The following is a 19,713-nucleotide window of genomic DNA, read 5'->3' as shown; positions in this document are numbered from 1 at the left end:
ACTTCCACTATTATTAAATTGGTAGTCAGGCGCCAATATTCAGCATTTTAAAATAGCTTCCTAATTATTACTTAAGTTTCAGTGAGTTGTGTGTATCTGTGTGCGTGTCTGTGCTTTTAAGCAGATATTCAATACATGGTGTATTCATAAATCATCGTTCATTGACCTTTAATCCTGGTTTTATATTGGGCTGAAATATACATTCCTTTTGCTGGTGATTTGGAAGAGAATTTGCCAGCAAAATGCTCCAAGCAGGTTAGCATGTTCCTATCTCTGCAGCTCTACAAAGTGGTGCAGAAGTGCAAAATGTGCTGCAACTGACCCCATTTGACGGTGGGCTCGGCCCGAGTCCAGGGTGAGAAGTCAGATACAATTCACATCTGGCCCCTCAGCTTTATGCCGGCAAGGAAGTTAAGGTTAATGTTTTTATTCCCCCTTTATTTCAATTATTAAGATGTTGAAATTAAATTACACCAGTTACATTTGTTTTAAAAACATAATTATATAGATTTTTTTAAAAATTACTGAAATCCATTTCAGCAAATAGATCTTTTTTATCAGATTCAACTACAAAAATTTGGAATGGTCTTTGACAGCATAGGCTATCACAAGGACCAGTGTGTTCCAGGACTGCAGTCTCATGTTCTGCCCCTAGAGGCCTTGTCACACATACAAACTACTCCAGTCCATGAAATGGCTGCAGGAGCAAGGCCTCAAACTCAGTTAGATCCACAGTGCCACAAAGGATAGTGCGGTCAGAGTTCCAATGCAATATGCAGGCCAGGTCAAGGACAATCTGGCTAATTAACTATTATTTTAGGTTGTAACTTGAATTCAGGTCAAGATTGTATCTACAATTATGTAACAACTTTTTTCAAAACCAGAAGTAAATATCTGAATGTTTTCAATCTTAAAGTAACTGCACCGCTTGGTTGAGCAGCCTCATGACTTGAGTATTCCAAAACAGCAAGTCAAGCATATACAAATAGATACAGACAAAATAACAGCCAGATTTTAAAATTATTTACCTGCAATAGTATCACCATTGTCAGAAATATGCGGAAAAAAGACACAATAGATGAAATTAAGCTGCCATTCTGGTCTGCAAGTTCAAATGGAGACCATGAAGGGAAAGTTCCAACCCAAATTCTATGACCTAACATAAAAACGCATGGTTACAGAAAACAAATCTCTTAGTAAAGTGTGTGTTGACATGCTATCGTATTAATTTTACAGTGAATTTAAAAAGTAAGCCAAATGATGCGTCAGAGATCTGAAGATGCACTTTAGTTTAAATATTAGGAATACAAGTGGCTATGAGAGCAGGTCAGAAGCTGGGCATCCTGAGGCAAATGACTCACCTTCTGACTTCCCAAAGACTTCCCTGACTTATCTACCATGCAGAAAGCAGGGATGAGTTGGAATACTCTGTATCTGTCTGGATGAGAGCAGCTCCAACAGTCAAGAACTCATTACCATACTGTTTGAAAATACTTCACTTCGTTTGCACTCTATCTACTACCCTAAATATTCACCGCTCCACCATTGACATATAGTGGCTACATCATGTACCATTTACAAAATTACTAATTACTATTGCCCCTAAAACAGAGATTCCATGACCTCCAGCATGGAGGAGGATAAGGGCTGCAAATGCAAGGGAACACCAGGTTCCCCTCAAAAATCACACAATAACCTGGTTTGGAAATATATTGCCCTTCTTTCTTTGTCATGGGATCTGAATACTGGAACTCTCTACCCAATAACATTGTGAGAATGCATTCAAAAAGACTGCAGCAGTTCATGAAGTGGCTTCCCATTATCTCCTCAATAAACAGCAGCCTTGCCAATGACACACATATTCCACAACTGATGAATTGGATGTAAGCAAGTTGCAACAGAGTCTGTCATTGCTGCCCATTTAACCGGTCTTAGTGTCATAACATTACCCAAAATGTACCAAAGCATTATCAAAGGGGTATTATTCCATCTTCCCCAAAGATTTCCTTTCCCCTTCAAATCAAATCTTTTCAGTGGCAGTATAAGGGCATGGAATGATATGTATTTGTCCTCTGATCAGTCCTCATTAGCAGAGTAAGCAGGGTGAATTATCCCAACACTGGAAGCATTCTGACACATTTAATTTCTTTTTAATAAGACTTATTTTCTGAAAATTTAAACAAATGTTATGCAATATAATCAATAATGTAGATAACCAAACAAGTATATTCATTTCAGTAAATTTTAAATTATTCACTATTAACATTTGAATAAGCCTGCAATCTGTTTCAAAATAAACAGTTTTGTTCATTTCTTCACGTTTTGGAATCTATTTTGCTGAGTTTCCTTATTTAAACATTATTGTCAATGGTGTAGTTTTTGGCAATTACAAGAAAAAATAAAATAAAAATATTTTAACCATGTGAAAGATCCAGGCAACTGAGCATGCCCTTGCCTTGTCCCATTGACACAAGTTATTTAATGTGTTAATTTCAGACTTTTAGTAAAGAATTATTCACTTTATAACATTATAATTCACATTCCTACTATAAATATATCACTCACCATAGCAATTAGGCTTAATTTATTCCAACAATCTCAATCTTATTAGACCTTTCTCATTTAGACTATTCCAACTGCAGTTACGAAGCTAAAGGTTGGCACCCATGAACATCTTACCTATTGCTCCTATAAGACACATAATCACCAGTAGGATCATACAGTATATGACATCAGTGTTCATTTTTTTTCTCCAACTTACTCTGCTTGCAGCGAGATCCATTATTATTAAGCATTGTTTTGGTCTCATGACCTGAAAAATGCACGTTAAGAAATAACGATTTTCAGCAATACATTTCACCACCTCAGACAGTAATTCATCCATATGTTAGAAATTATTTTAAGGTTTCTGATTGGTCCAAATCTTACAGTCTCCATTATTTGTGGTTATAGATTAATTCAATGGGTAAATGCATAGGAATACAAGATGCTGGCATTTTCAATTCATACATTGTATTCTAGGTACCCAATAGTACATGCCAAGAACTGTTGTCACTTTCATCATCTTTTCAAGGTAGTTTTCATGCTCCCCAGAGCTACTGAGTCTTTGTTTTGCCTAAAGGTTTTACCCTGACCTCTGCAAAACATGTCAACTAGTTGAGCAGATAATGTGCTGAAACAAAATTTCATTCTTTATTCAAGTTTCTGTCAATTAGGAAGAACATGCTAAAGGCTGTACCAGTCCATGCAACTCTTGAAATTATAAGTTTGGATGTTAGTTTCACCAAAACCCAGAAAGCATATGTATCCAATGCATTAACCTGTAGTCTTGACTGACCTGCTGTACACTTTCAATGTTTTCTGGTTTCTGACAGGGCACTGTGACCAATTATATAAACAGCCAGAAGGTGTTGCTTCAATGAGCACAAAACGCTGTGGCAACATGTTTTGTAATGAAGCTGAAGTAAAGGCTAGTTCTGAGCAATTACAGTCAACTTCTTTGAACAAGTTTCTTAAAAATAAAAAGAGGCATTGCAGTGTCAGAGCGAAATAATTTTCATTGGCTCATCTTTAATTGTTCAGTCTCAGGACATGTGTTGTTTCTCGCAGTGCTGGGATTTGTTGCTTAAATCAGGTTGCCCTGCCGAAATGGTTTGCTAGTCCGTTTAAGGAGGGAAGAGTCAAAGATGTTGGTGTGAGATTGAAGTCACATAGAGCCACACTGAGTATTTGCAGTGTGCTTCCTTCCTTGAAACTGGGGTTTTATGAGTGGTACCCTTACATTCAGCCTAATGATACAAACATTTCATTGTCTCTTGTGTCTCCAAGCTTTTCATTTCCAGCTTCGGTTAAAATTCTTACTTTTAAATAGAAATTCCCATTGAACCCCCGTTCTCTGGATTATTATTTTGTATACCTGAGGTTATAAAAAACCCTGAAATTAAGGAAAGTTTTTGTCTCCTTTGGTTCAGCAATTCTGAAATAAAAATCTCGTCTCTTTTTCATGGTCAGAAAGAGGCCTTTTTCTGCTGAATAGACCAAGCCACAGGCTTCTCCTTCATGCTGCCTTTTGATTAATTGTTATCCTACTTCATCCTTATAAACCCAAGAGACCAAATTCATGGGAATAATAAATAACCCACACTACATACCTGCATATACCACTATTCCCACCGTAACAGTTGTATTTCGGATGGTGCAGCCTCGAAGCAAGAGATTCTCTTTATCAAAACCAATCTTTTCTTCAGATTTATCTCTGCAATCAAAACAACCCATGACTAATATTACACTTAAAAAAACATCTTTATTCTTTTATAAAAATAACACTCATTGACTCAAACATTCAAATGTAAAGTATTTAGAAAAAAATCTGACTAATGTTTTTGAATGCATGTTTAAATACATGTTTTTAAATGCAAGGTTTTAAAATGTTTAAATCTATCTTTTTCATTTTTAGACTATTATTCATTTCCTTTTTTTATTAATCTGTGTAATGTATTGCTGCTATGTTGTAGTAAATGGTGTGTGGCAGTCAAAATATGGCAGCTAAGATATGGATGAGATTCACCACACATATTGCCTCTTCTTAAATATCCTCTTCCTTTACATTGATAGTGAAATGACTGGTTAACAGTTCAAGCATAACAGATGTGAGAAATGTGACTAAAAGTTCCACGACCTTTTTTTTTTACTCAATACGCACTTGATTTCTTTCTTGCATGTTACTTGTCCATAATTCTCAATAAGCTGTGGACTGAAAGCGTCTGACTCTGAAGACTCTACCAATGATACTCTGAAGCCACGTGGTGGGAATTCAATCCTTCATCCTCTTTGAAGAACAAATGCCCATCTTTTTTGAACTTGTAGTAACATTTGGCCAATCAGTAACTTGCTGCCTGCTGAATTCCAGAGAAAAACTTGTGTTCTATTGCTCTCTTTTTGAAAAGGGATTAGTTGCAAATTATTTTCCGGTGCTCGGATAAAGTCACTGTTCAGAAACATTATCTCATAAAATCCAGAAGTTCGCACCATGGTGGATCCAGACCAATAAGTAGCATCTACAGATTTGAGAGTTCTCTGTCATCTCAATAAATTCTAAAACATCTAAGTTTTATAAGGTTGAAAATATTAATGCAAAAGATTTTCCTACTTACACAAAGCCTTTAAATTTATTGAGATCATTGTTGGGATTTTCACAGATTATACTGTTGCTGAAGTTCACTGGTTCAAATTCAGAATGCTAAAAAAAAGTTCACATTATAATAATTATCTAAACTGAATGGCAGCTTAAACATTACAATATATTTTCCTAATAATTCACAATGGTCAAATAATAGATGAGTCAATTGCTTTGTTCAATTTTAAAATGAAGGATCAAGCTTCACTTCTACCATGCTGATTTACATGCAGTACGTTTAGTAGCACAGATAATGTCATTCCATTGTGAATATCACACTCTATTGGTAAAAACTATATGCTTTCTTAGTTATTTCATAGAAAATGTTCCTCATGATGTTTCCTAAAGATAACAATCAAATAAAGCACAGAGTAAAGCAGTGCCTTACGGGACTTGAAAATCCTTTAACTGCCAATCTTCGCTTTAGATTAGTTTCTCCATCAAGGTTAGAAGTCTCAATGTAGCAGATTCCATTTTGTTCTGATGAATGCAATAGGACCATATCAGCTGGAATAATTTCATTGCATGATAATTGCACAAAGTCACCTACACGAACATCTTTCCAGTATTTCTCAACGTACTGGTGCTGTTTCCTGTGGAAGAAAACATGCACACAGCCTTATGAAAAGCTGTAACACAAAATAACTTTCCTCCTACAGCCAGGGTTAATGCTTCTCTTTTCCCTTTGGAAACTTGGTATTTGCACAGTGAAACTTGGTCTGAGGGAGCTTATGACTATATAAAAAATAATAGTAGATAAATACTTTTGACTATAGCTGCATGGCATTTATCAGAAGCACCAAAAGCAAAATACCATAGATGTTTAGAAATCTGAAAAAAAATCCTAAAAGCAAAAAAAAAGCTGAAAGTGTTCAGCAGGTCAGGAAGCATGCTTTTAGATCAATGAAAGCCTGTTTCTGCTTCTTTCTCCACTGATCCTCCCTGACCTTCAGAATACTTCCAGCATGTTCTATTCTTATAAGTCCGTCGGCTCTGGCACCTGATTTCTCTTGATCTTACACAATACTGTCAGATGAGTGCTTAAAAAGTGATAAGCAATGACCTGGATTCTAGTTCTCTTTGTCAATGGTCTGGTTGCAAAGGCAAACTAGATACACAGATACTAGGGTTACTTTTAATCTTAACCAGCCAACAGAATACTCAGTAGACTGCATGGGCGCCCCCACTTACATTTTTTTTATTCCAATCCAAAAATAGCTTCTGATGAATCCAATGTGATCAATTTCTTGCTGGATAATATAGTTCAAGTAATTCGCTTCTGTCACTGCTTGAAATAGTGACAGAGTTTAGAGTCAAACAACGTAAGGGATGAATACTGTGACCTTGAGTAAGGGCGCTCATCAGAAAATGAGCTTATGATAGAAGACAAACCAAGAGCTTTAAATGTCACATCAGGTCAGTTGGTAGCAGTATTACCCCGGGATCTACAGGCAGTGGATTCGTCCTCTACTACAAATTTATATACATTGTCTAGGCTGACAATTTCAGTGTTTTACTAGTTTACAGCTGCTCAATGAGTACAGGACTATTTTCTGAGACTCTTTAAAGAAAGCCAGTGAGTTCATCTGATATTTTGATCAAAATGCAATGTTAAAGGTGACATCTTTCAGATAAGTTAATAATGAGACAGATTTGATCAGAATCTCTGTGGGATGGAGAGGGTTGGGGAGGCGCGGGGAGGACTGAGGAGGGAGGGAGAGTTGGGAGAGGTGGGAAAGAAAACACCATCTTTCCAAAGCCCACAAATAATGTAAATGCAGTTAATTTTGCCTCAAAGCTTTCCTCACTTCTCTTCAACTCAACATATCCCAAGACCAGTTAAATCTGGGAGGAATTATGTCTAACAAACAGATTAAATCAGAGGGTAACGAGCTCATGAAAACACTTACACTGCTAACTACCCTGGGAGTCAGTTGGTTACCTACCCCATGTATAACCTTCAATAAACCTAGAAATGGGTAGGGTTAGCTTAGGTTTGAGATTTTAACATCTAATGTTTGGGTGTTAAAATCACCAGCAGATCCTGGCTTTAAAACCTTTTCTTATTCATTCTATTCCAACCATTTTTGCACAATTCCTTAAAAAAAAGAACTTCATCGCATCTCTTCCAAACCTTCTCAGCTTCAATAAAAATAGTATCAACATTTTAATTCCTCCATCACCATCACTTTTTTTTTATGCTGTATACAGGGCTTTGAATATCTTTCCATAGGAGTGAAAAGGGGTGCCTGGAACTCCATGCAGTACTTTAATTATGGCCTATCCTAATGTATTCAAGATTATTTGCTTGCTTTATTTTCAAAAGTTATCTGTAAACCAAATATTCCCATCTTTAATGTTAAGTGCATCTGCACCCATGGGTTCAAGTCTCTTCACTGATAACAATTGAACCCAAAGTGTAATGGCCTGGAAATTCTACAAAATTCCACTGAGATCCAATGCTTTTATGCCAATAACCAAATAGCTCTGCCTCCCCCTGATGTGGAAAAGTCAACTTGGTCAACTCATTTCCCTTCTATTAGTACAAGGATTGATGTGAATGGGATTTATCTGCAGAGATGTGTGAAGATTAGACTACTGTCTTTAGAAAGATGGGGCCTGTGGGAGCAGCAGGGAAGAAAGAACAGTACCTGGTTCAATTAACCTGTCTGACCACCATTGTAGTAGTTTTCGAGAATTTCTTGAACAAGATTAGATGATAGACACATCCAGAAAAGGGCAAGGACATTGCACAAGGGCCAACAGTGGTAAAAAAAAGGTCTCTCAACTTCATAGAAACTTGTAGATTCTTCTGAAGGAAATGCAGCACAGAAGAGGTGTGCTACTGGGTGCCAAACAAGCTCTGCGGATTGAAAAGACAATGGCACTGAGTGGCAACTCTCTTATTCAAAGGACTGCAAACTTATGGACTTGTCTACATATTAAACTCTTCTCTTTAAGATCCCAACATGCATTTTCAGTGATCACACTTGTTTAGAAATGCAAACATTCTCGAGATTATCCAATGCTATTTGGGCAATGCGATGAGTTCATTTTCACTTGGGGCACTACATGTTCATCACTTACATACCATGCATCAACATGTATTGCATCCTTGTATGGGGCCCAGATTTTGAAGGATGATTTTATCATGAGAATTTTCAACATATTGTGTCGTTACACTGCTGAGATGCTTGGGAGAATTTTTCCTTGGGGAGGGGGGTTTCCAATTGAACTGCAACCAAAATTCAGCCTAACTAAGCCCAATAATATCAACAATAACAAAGGTTCCAGAAGTGTTTTTAAATATAGTTTTATTTCAGTGAGTCAATGAGAGTTCTGTTTTGTCACATATTAATTGGTTTAATCTCTTCACGGATGACAGCTCCTTTTGGTTAATTAAAGTTCAGAAAATTTAAGTAATACTTGTCGAATAACAAAATAAAACCCATCTCTATTTGGAGCTAGGAATTGGATTGACAATCTAATAGAGTCTGGTCAGTTTGAAACTTCCACGAGATAACTTAGATTAGAAAAGCCCTTTGACGTGCAAGAGATATATTCATAAATAAAAGGACTAACAAATGTAATTCAATACAAGTTATTGTGCTATATTTTGCTCAGAAATAACAGAAATTCTACACAGATCTGTTACCACAAAACTTAAAATTTTCAGGCAAATGTAAGTGAGGTCCTGATCCCGTTGATCACTCTTGTCTTGCAATTTCCCAATTGAACACTGATAGTGGATTCATCACTTGTGCTGAGGAAGCTGTTGTTGAATCTGTGCCAGGTTTAATTTGGCATAGAAACAGCAATGCTGTCCTTTTGAATGAAGGACATTGAATTGTTGAAGACCTAAGTATTAGGTAATTTACTTTTTTTTTCAAATTAATGGAGTTCATTAAATCCTTCTCAGCATTTTAAGTGATTTAAAATCAAACAAGATTTAAATAGTTTTCTGATGTTTCCTACTGTCAGGGACATAAAAAGATCAGCCTTTTGGCTCAGAAATTAAACTATTTAAACTTTGGAATTTCGTTACATGAATTTTATATATATATTTTTATACACCTACTTTTCTATCTTCACTTTTTCTCTTCATGTGAATTTTTCTCATCTTGATTTCTCTTTTGGTATCTGATTTCCAGTCTAATTTACAATTGCACCTTTCTCAATCATTATCTCACATTTTATAATGAAATACATTGCTGGACCCACCATTCACTGAGCTCCCAGATGCTGCATGTCTGTAGATACAATGTCCTCATCTTGAAATTCCAGTAAGTTATTGAGTAAATGTTTTTGAGCTAAGAGGTACTGAAAACAATCTAACTGCTGGGCTACAGTGTGAGATACCCTGCTCCAGCAAATTCCAGTCCTTGAGAAGGGCTTTTAATCGTGGCAATTGATAATCAGATAGAACATAGAACAGTCCAGCACAGTACGGGCCCTTCGGTCCACAATGTTGTGCTGACCTATATGAACCATATTCTATCTATCCCCCTCTCTACTTCATCTCCCATAACCCTCTAGTTTTCTTTCATCCATGTGCCTATGTTAGAGTCGCTTAAATGACTCTATCGTATCAGCCCCACCATCATCCCTGGCAGTGCATTCCAGGCACCCACCACCCTCTGTGTAAAAAACCTACCTCTGACATCTCCCCTGAACTTTCCTCCATGCACATTAAATAGGTGACCTCTAGTATTGGCCGTTACCACCATGGGGAAAAGATGCCGGCTGTCCACTCTGTCTATGCCTCCCATAATCTTATATACCTCTATCAAGTCGCCTCTCATCCTCCGTCACACCAAAGAGAAAAGATCAAACTCACTCAACCCCTCCTTATAAGACATGATCTCCAAACCAGACAGCATCCTTGTAAATCTCCTCTGCACCCTTTCCAAAGTTCCCACATCCTTCCTATAATGTGGCGCCCAGAACTGAACACAATATTCCAAGTGCAGTCCTTAATTAATTGCTGCTTTGGATTTTATTAAATAACTAAACATGATTTTAAGCCAACATTGTTTATTTATCAGTATCTTGCAAGAATAAATTAATTTAAAATAACCTCAAACATAAAACCAAAATGGATTTAATCCATGTTAAAATGTTGTACCTAATTTCATTTGGGACCAACTCCCTCATTCATTTAACCACTTTATCTGCTTTTTGTTTTCAACTCAAATATGGATTTGACAACTTTTCGGAACAAAGGTTAGACAGAACGAAATACCATTTCAGTTGCTGAATTTGGATTTGTTCTGAGACTGAAATGACATTTTGTCACTTAAATAATTTCACGATATGTTAGTTGTAGCAAAACGAGATGCAGTGCAGAGGGATGAAGGATGTACTGATCTGCAATTTCTAGATCAAGGCAAAAAAAGAAATGATTTACATCTATACAATGTCTTTCATGTCCTCCAAATACCCTGAAGCAATTTACATTGATGGATCGATACTAAGAGGTGTAATTATCTGTAATAGGGCAGGGTTCATTCAGTCACCAAAAAGTTTGCTATAATGTCATCACTAGTGAAGTGTATAATGCTTCATCTGCTGCACTGTCAACATTTTCGATGCCATTTTTATATTTCACAAATGAAATACTACACCACTGCTACAGTTCCAAATAAAGGTCAAACTTTACAACAGTACATTATTTTGGCATATATCATCTTATTGGTGCAGACTCAAATATTGCAAAACAAATCTAGTTTCTGAAATCCTGCAGGCTAGTTCTGTTATACCAAATGGAAAGTTTTCATATTGGTGTGATCAGTGGGGTACAAAGTATGTTTTGTTGCTGTTCAAGGGCCAGGGACAAAGGAGACGTTGGCAGGTCTTCCAGCGTCACACTATGGATGAGGTTACATGAAGACAAAATGAAAACCTAGAAAGAACACTTTAATCTGCTGCTGCCAGAGATTTTCATAAATTACAAGTTTGGCATATGCACTCAAGGACTTGAGGAAATCACTGGGGAATGCATTGTCAGGTTTACAGCGTGGATTGGTGAATGAGTGAATTCAGGCAAAACTGTTTGATGCGCTAAATTTAACATTGCAGGACCATACGGAATAGCCATCAGTAATGGAGAAGCCACTTAAAAATGTGAGGCAGCTTTGTTCAAGAAACAAATCAGAGTTGTAAGTGGGGAACCAGCCCACTAAACTGGCAATGGCAGTACAGTATACTCGTCTTCTTCCTGACCATGTCATGTAGATGCTACAAGTGGGTTCAACAGGAAACCAGTGGATCATATGAATACAAAAATTGGGAAGGCTGTACACTATGTAGGTGCAAAAGGCAGGAGGTCTCGCCATGAATGTCACAGGAGCCACTCGGTTTCAGTCTGCCCAGTTAGGACAGCCTGGTATCACAATGATCACAGAATTCCTTGTATTCATTTACAAATGACTTACCAATCAAATACTTGTGTCCGAGATTTGTTTATCTTTTTATCAAATTGGTAACGCTTGAAATCCTCAAGTCCATCTTTAATTGCAGTAACAGACATCACAATTATTATTGGCAACATGGTTATCTCTTTATGGAATACTTCAATGGATGGGACCCAGTTCAGAAAGGCCAACAACAGGAAGTAAATATTGGCAAATCTGGAATATGAGAAAAGGGAGAAGAATCAAGTTTATTTTTCTTAATGTGGTCCTTGCCAAATCACATTTGAGAAAGCATAATAAGTTGTTTGCAGGGTCTCTGTTATTAAGAGATGTCAGGATAAATGGCCTTCCCTGGGATGAATCAGGCTTTCTCTCCCTGGTCTATGAGCTTCTTTCATCTTCACCTCAACGTTTTCCTCCCCTACTAAATATGAAATATTCACCTAAAAAAACAAATTAATAAGGGAGTAGAGTAGGGGGCTGAGGACACAGCCATATGGGGTTCCAGTGCTGAGAATAATCGTGGTGGAGGTGTAGCTGTCTATCCTTACTGATTGTGGTCAGTTGGTCAGGAAGTCAAGGATCCAGTTGCAGAGGGAAATGTTGAGTCCCAGGTCTCGGAGTTTGGCAATGAGTTTGCTTGGAGTTATAGTATTGAAGGTGGAGCTGTAGTTAATAAACAATAGTCTAATGTAGGTGTCTTTACTGTCCAGATGCTCCAGTGATGAGTGTAGGGCCAGGGAGATGGCGTCCGCCGTAGACCTAGCTTGATTAGTCACGCGGTGGCTTGACAGGGTAGAGGATGAGAGGAGTAGAACAAGGGGGTACAACTCCGGAGAGAGATTATCTACTGACATCTTTTTCAAACCCACTGACTCCCGCAGTTACCTTGACCACACCTCTTCCCACCCTGTCACTTGCAAGAATGCTATTCCCTTCTCAGTTCCTCCATCTCTGCCACATCTGTTCTCATGATGACGCTTTCCATTCAAGGACATCCGAGATGTCCTCTTTCTTTCAGGAAAAGGGGAACGGGGTTTCCCCTCCATTGCTATCAATGCAGACCTCAACTCCATCTCCTCCATTTTTCGCACATCTGCCCTCACCCCATTTCCCCCTCCCCACCAACATAACAGGGATAGGGCTCTCATTGTCCTCACCTACCACTCCATGAGCCTCCGCATCTAACATATCATTCTCTGCAAATTCTGCCATCTCCAATGGCACTCACCACCAGGCACATCTTCGCCTCCCCTCCCCTCTCCACTTTTCACAGGGATTGCTCTCCTGTGGCTCCCTAGTCCGCTCATTCCTCCCCACCAATCCCCATCCAGGCACTTATCCTTGTAATGATCCCAAATGTTACACCTGCCTCTACACCTCTATCTTCACCACCACTCAGGCCCCTGAACAGTCCTCCCAGGTGAGGCAGTCCTTTCCATGTGAATCCACCATTATCATTTCTTGCATCTGGTGCTCCTGGTGCGGCCTCCTCTACATCAGTGAGACCCGACACAGACTGGGTGACCGCTTCGTCGAGCACTTTCACTCCATCCACCTTACCAGCCAGGATCTCCTGGTGGCCAGTCATTTTAATTCCACATCCCATTCCCACACTGACCTGTCTGTTCATGACCTCCTCTACTGCCAAGTTGAGGCTCGATGCAAATTATAGGAACAATACCTCATATTCCCTCTCCAACCTGATGGCATCAGCATCGATTTCTCTAACTTCCGGTAACCACTCCCCTCTATCCCTCCCCCTTTGTTTTCCCTTATCCCACTGGCCCCAGCACCCCTTCTCTTTCCCCTCTCCCGCCCTCATGACCTGACCATCACCCACACCTTCCTCCTTCTGGTTCCCCACCACCTTCCCTTTATTACATGGTCTACTGTCGTCTTCTATCAGATTCTATCTTCTTCAGTCCTCTCCCTCTTCCATCTATCACTTCCCAGCTCACATCATTCCCACTCCCCTCCCAAACCTACCCATCTTCCACCTCTAACCTGGATTCACCTATCACCCGCTAGCTTGTGCTCCTCCCGCTCCCCACCCTTTTATTCTGGTATCTGCCCTCTTTCTTTCCAGTCCTGATGAAGGGTGTTGGCCCGAAACATCGACTGTTCGTTTCCCTCCATAGATGCTCCCTGACCTGCTGAGTTCCTTCAGCATTTTTTGTGTGTTGCTTTAGAACAAGGGGGCATAGTTTTGGAAAAGTGGTTCCCCCATTTAAGATGGAAATGAAGCAGAATTTCTTCTCTCAAAGGTCATGTACCTTTGCTTTTCACCACCCAGGATATACCCTCTTCTCATTACTACCATCAAGGAGAAGGTACAGGAGCCTGAAGACTCACACTCAATGTTTCAGGCTGAACTGTCCATGAACACTACCTTGTTATTCCTCTTTTGCACTATTTATTTATTTTTGTAACTTATAGTAATTTTTATGTCTTTATGTCTTGCATTGTACTGCTGTCACAAAACAACACATTTCACAAGATATGTCAGTGATTATAAACCTGATTCTGATTCAGTTCTTTACACCAGGGAACTGTAGAGTTTCAGTGATTGAATGTACTCAAGGCTGAGATAGACAGAGTTTTTGACTATTGGGAGTCAAGGATGTCAGGCAGGAAAGTGGAGTTGAGATCAAGATCAGATCAGCCATAGTCTTACAACGTATTGGAGCAGGCACGATGGGCTACATGGTCTAATCTAGCTTCCATTTCTTACCTTAAATATTATGTGTCTTGCATATTGTAATGCTTTTATGCAATGGGACATTGAGTTTTATCTCAACTTTTTGTGTGATTGATGCACTTGGGTATATTGGATCTGGGTCCTCCAATGCATCCATAGCCACAAAGCCATCCCAGCATGCACAGTAACATCAAATGTGTTTTAACATCACTTACACAAAATTCTGCTGTATATTTAAGGACCTCTAATGATACAGGTCACTCACACCAAAGCAGGCCTTAAATGGGGAGTTATATTTCAGGTGGATCTTCAAGTATTTCCCATGGGTGTGGTTGTAACACTACCATTCCCATTTGCCAATTATATTCTCTACGCCACCCTTCAATCACGTCTGCAGCACCATTGTCCCCAACCAAAACACCCAATCACATGTAATGATACCACACATACTCACACCTAACCACCAGCATTCCAATCCCATTATCAATGCCTGAATCTTGCTTCCAGTATGACTGAAAGCTAGCCCCCTACCATTGCCCCACCCTGACTCTAATACTTAATCTCCTCAAGTATTTCACATCACCCTCACCATCTGTTACCTGAAGGCTACCCGTCTTTTTCCATGAGTTCTAGCAGAAAAAAAGCCTTCCTTTGTGCTGCATTCAAGCCTGCTCTTCAGCACAGGGCATTTTGAGCTCATTACAACAGAATGTCATTGGTTAAGGGCATCAACCAAAATTAGAGGCACAAATCCCTGCACCTCCCTCCCCACCAATGCACACATACACATCTGCTGCTTTATCATGCTGAGGAATTTCTTGCACCAAGAGTTTCATGCTTCCTTTCCTCCAAGGGTGATGTTTGTGACTACATTTGGAGAACAGAACAGTTCAAATCATGTTCTGCCAGCAGACGTTCATTTACAAGTTAAAAGGAACTTGAGGCATTGGTATTCTGAAAAGTGGAATGAATGGGATGGGTCTTGGGCCACCATAGTTCAATACTGAGAAGAGTTGCGTCTTCTGGAGTCAAATGTCTGGAGACATTTTCATTCTGTTAAATCTATTTCCATTAGGATGGTGGGTAACTGAGATCCGCACTTATTTCATGTATTTTCACAATTGCACCCAGCATTGATATTAGTAAATTCCTTTTGCTGAGAGAAACAAGCCAAGAGTTCACAAGAAAAAGATGAATTGAGGGACAGGCAAGGAAAACAGTTATTAAGCTTAAACTGGCAGAACAGCAGAAGGTGGTCACATTGGCAAAGAACAAAATAAGCCATCAAAGATATATTTAAATATTCATAAAATGCATGAACGTCACTTTCATTCTGGCAGAGTGGAATGATAACTACAATGTAGATTACAAACTAAAATACATTTTCACTGAGGAAAACTAATTTAACAGATATAGGTCATGGTGTTTACCTGTTACACTGTTCAATAAAGTTCTTTGGAAGAAAATTGAAGATGGTGTATTTTGTAGTTGTTATTTTGTTGCTCATATAGTTTCTCATTATCCTTTCTGAGTCCTTGGTGAGCATTCCATTATTTGGAAAGATAATTCTTTGCTTATTTAAAGTGGATGACCATTGACCCGTGGCTAGCGAATTCGGTGATGAAGATGATAACAATGGTGTTGTTTTCAGATGGGCTGTTTCTTTCCTGTGCCTGAAAACGGAATCGAATCCATTCTATAGTGTGTGCCATTTTTCATTCACTGATCACGTTTTTCTCTTCAGTTGTCTAGTCTGATATTGAACTTGAAACATTTATCGCCTTCTGCTAAAATAGAAAGTGACCAATCAACATGACCATTGTAATAACAAAGGAGCTGATAAGATGCAACTGAGGACAGCAACATTTTGAAAGATAATCTGATAATTATGATGTTAATTATAAAACTGACATTGTGGTTGATGTATACAGGTGAACTATATTTGCTGTATGTGCAGTTGGGTATTCCCTAGCATAGACTGTTGTGTAGTCTCCTGCTCAGCAAAGAGACAACCCCAGACACGTACACTATTGGTACAGCATAACTTCTAAAGTGCATCACAGAGTGCATCTCAAAGCATACGAGTGAAAGTGAGAGGGAGGGGAGAGAGAAAGTAGAACACACACACAAAAAAAATCAGATTTCAAGGTTATTTTTTCCAAAATGGAACTGAGGAGACCAGATGTAACAGCTATACAGTTACCATCGGTAAGCTTGCATAGATTGCAAAACACAGCATCCATGGAGAGTGGACTTTGATGTATAATGAGGTGGATTTGTTTGCATTTTAAAAGATATATTTGTTTAGTTTAGCTTTCAGTGAAATTCTCTTAACCATGTAGTTTTAAGTTGCAATGATATAAAATGGCAAACCACCAGCGTTTAATAGCTCACGTACTTGGACAGAATCCCAACAGAGTCTCCCATGACACAAGTGCCTTTGCCTCCATCCACAGGAATCTACAGCCTCAATACCAAACCTGACCAACAGGAAGTTGAATAGGCTGCACAGCAACAGAAAAACCACAAGAGAGCAGATGGTATCCTTGTGGAAGTTCCAAAATTTGGCGGAAAGGAACTTCTGTCACAAATTCACTACTTCTCTCATGTCTGGAAAGAGGAAGACAGGCCAAGGGACCTCAGAAACATCATAATCATGACCATCTGCAAGAAATACAAATCCGACTGTGATTTCTACAGCGGTGTCTCCCTGCTGGCAGCCTCAACTGCCTTCTTTCAGTGACCAAACAGTGCTCACTGAAGGCGCTGTGGATTTTGTCAGTCTCGAGAGAATGGACATGACTGTTGCCACACAATAACTCCAAGAGAAATGCAGTGAGCAGCATCAACCACTAAAGTTGCCAGTTATCAGTTGCCTTTAAATAACTGGCATCTCCAGTCCAGAAATGAGTTGTAGCAAAAGGTTGAATAGGTTAAGACTTTATTCCCTGGAGCGAAGATCTTCCCTGAGGGGAGATCTTATAGAGGTATACAAAATTATGAGGGCTATAGATAGGGTGAATGCATGCAGGCTTTTTCCCTTAAGGCTGGATGAGACTAGAATTAGAGGTCATAGGTTTAGGGTGAAAGGTGAAATATTTAAGGGAAATCTGAGGGGAAACTTCTTCACTCAGAGGGTGGAACAAGCTGCCAGCAGAAGTGGTAGATGTGGGTTCAATTGTAACATTCAAGAGAAGTTTGGATAGGTACATGGATGGGTGGGGTTTGGAGGGATATGGTCCGGGTGCAGGTAGATGGGACTAGGCAAAAGATCAGGTGGCATGGACTAGTTGGGCCGAAGGGCCTGTTTTTGTGCTGTAGTACTCTATGGCTCTATAACCAAGGTTATTCCAACTCCCATCGTTGAGCTGCAGTATGCAATAGATGCATGCACATGTACATGATTGGAGGCAAAATTCCAGGTCATTCTTAAGTTGTTCAAAGTGTACAAGAGGAGAGGTCTTTGAAAAAAATAAGAACTTCTACCAAATTGTCCCCACTGAACAGTACCACCTTCCAACAATAAATATTCATAATGTGCATTAGTAGTTCTGCTGCATTGCAGTTCCAGCAATGTGCATTTTATTCTGACTTTGGCATGGCAGGGGAGGGTGATATGTTGCAGCTCTAGAATGATAGAAATAATTAGGATCCATAGTAACCAGATTTTCTCCTCAAGGACATCAACTCAGAGCTGATGAGCTGGATCCAAGATTCAGGTACTGCGGTGCATTGAGGAGGGCTAATATTACCTGGATACTTTGTACTAAGTATAAATCACACCCTTTTGATTACATACTCAGAGTAGCACATTGATGCAACCCAGATTCAATCCTGATCTCAGTGGTTGTCTTTGTGGAGATTGTGCATTCTCCCTGCCATTCAATTTGATCATGGCTGATCTACCCCAGGTCTAGTGTCCCTATCTAAGAAAATAGGGAAAGCTGCAAACATCCACAACATTGATGCCTGAGAGGACTGGTCTGTTGTACAAGGAGTGTTTAAGCAGAGTGATCCCATGCTCTGTTTATAAGAATGAGAGGTGATCTATTGAAATATGCAGAATTCATATGGGGCTTGACAAAGCAGTTGTGGGTTTTCTCTGGCTGAGTGGTAAAGAACCAAGGGTCTCAGGTTCAAAATATGGAGTTGGCCATTCAGGACAAAGATAAGAAGAAATTGCATCACCCATGTTGTGTTAACTTCTGGGATCTCCACACAACTGGGCTGGAATTTTCAGTCAGAGTATATTCAAAACAAAGATCAATTGCTTTTTTAGATATGAAGGAAATTAGTGAATATAGGGTTAGTGTAGGAAAGTGGCACTGAGGCCAGAACAGGCATGAGTAGCCAAATGGCCTCCTCCTGCTTCTATATTTTATAATCTTAATCCGTAGGACTGACTTTCACCTTTGTTAAAAACAAACCACAATAGTTGATCCTGACCCTAAGGCCAACACACAATGATTCTGAGAATGAGTACCTTACCACTGATGGGCAAGGTGGACACATTACCATGACCTCCTATTCATAAATAAATGTCATGTGTATCATTAAACATTGATTTGTCTGCAGAGTCCCTTTAAATAACTGGCAAACAGTAACTGTATCGCACTAAAAGAAATCAATTTATGGAAATATATCAAACAAACATCTGCAGAGTGGAACCAAGAGCAGCTCAAATTAAAATAAAGAAAATTCAATTTTCAAGCTTGAATTGGATCCTCTGAATCTAGTAACTGTTAAGTAGTGTTTTCTGACTAACAATGTGAAGATAATTTCTATTTACAGGCATGAATACCTCAAGGTCTTTTCAATAAGATTGTAGTAATTGGCTGTTCTGAGAACCTAATCAAGTCTACTACTAATCTGAAAATCAGCAACTACAGAACGAAAAATGCGTCATTCTCTGAAAACCTAAGTCAGGTGCAAAATTATCTTGAAGGAGGAGTTAGATAGTCAGATAATGATCCTCTTCAAGTGTAATGTTTACAGATTTGCATAAAGAATCTATCTGGGAATATTATAAAATAAATTTTGAAATTGATTCTTTGTGTCTTTCGAGGCAAGGTCAAGTGTTGAGGAATTTTTGTATAATGAGTATCAACTCCAACATTATCAGATACTGTGTAAAATCTCAGCATTTCTCAGACTCTACACGGGAGGATTGCTCTAACAGTAAATCCAGGATTCTGAATAAGACCATTAGTTTAATATTAAGTTATGGACAAATGTGAGCTCGGAAACTTAGATTATCCAAAGTCTTATGATTAAGGATGCTTGTAGAAGAGATTTTCACTTCAACAACCTGAACCAGATTCAGATCTGCCAAGAGAAGTTATTGCTCAGGTATTCAATATTTGATGGGATTCACTTAAATTTACTAAACATTTTTAACTCAATGAAAAAGAAATCAAGAATGA

At 38.9% G+C, this 19,713-nt stretch overlaps 1 protein-coding gene across 1 annotated transcript in view; it reads right to left on the bottom strand.

The window, feature by feature from the left end:
- Positions 1-19,713, bottom strand: part of LOC127569752 (phospholipid-transporting ATPase VB-like) — a 256,997-nt gene that overhangs the window by 78,260 nt on the left and 159,024 nt on the right. The window contains 8 exon segments of the mRNA XM_052014600.1: positions 1,029-1,156; positions 2,680-2,749; positions 2,751-2,812; positions 4,152-4,255; positions 5,154-5,239; positions 5,565-5,769; positions 11,611-11,805; positions 15,721-16,074. Of these exon segments, the coding sequence (XP_051870560.1) occupies positions 1,029-1,156; positions 2,680-2,749; positions 2,751-2,812; positions 4,152-4,255; positions 5,154-5,239; positions 5,565-5,769; positions 11,611-11,805; positions 15,721-15,836 (966 nt within the window). The 5' untranslated portion in view covers positions 15,837-16,074.

This window comes from Pristis pectinata, chromosome 4 (assembly GCF_009764475.1).
Source record: "Pristis pectinata isolate sPriPec2 chromosome 4, sPriPec2.1.pri, whole genome shotgun sequence".
NCBI lineage: Eukaryota > Metazoa > Chordata > Chondrichthyes > Rhinopristiformes > Pristidae > Pristis > Pristis pectinata.
Note: the sequence above shows the minus strand (reverse complement) of the source record. Positions and strands in the feature narration are given on the sequence as shown.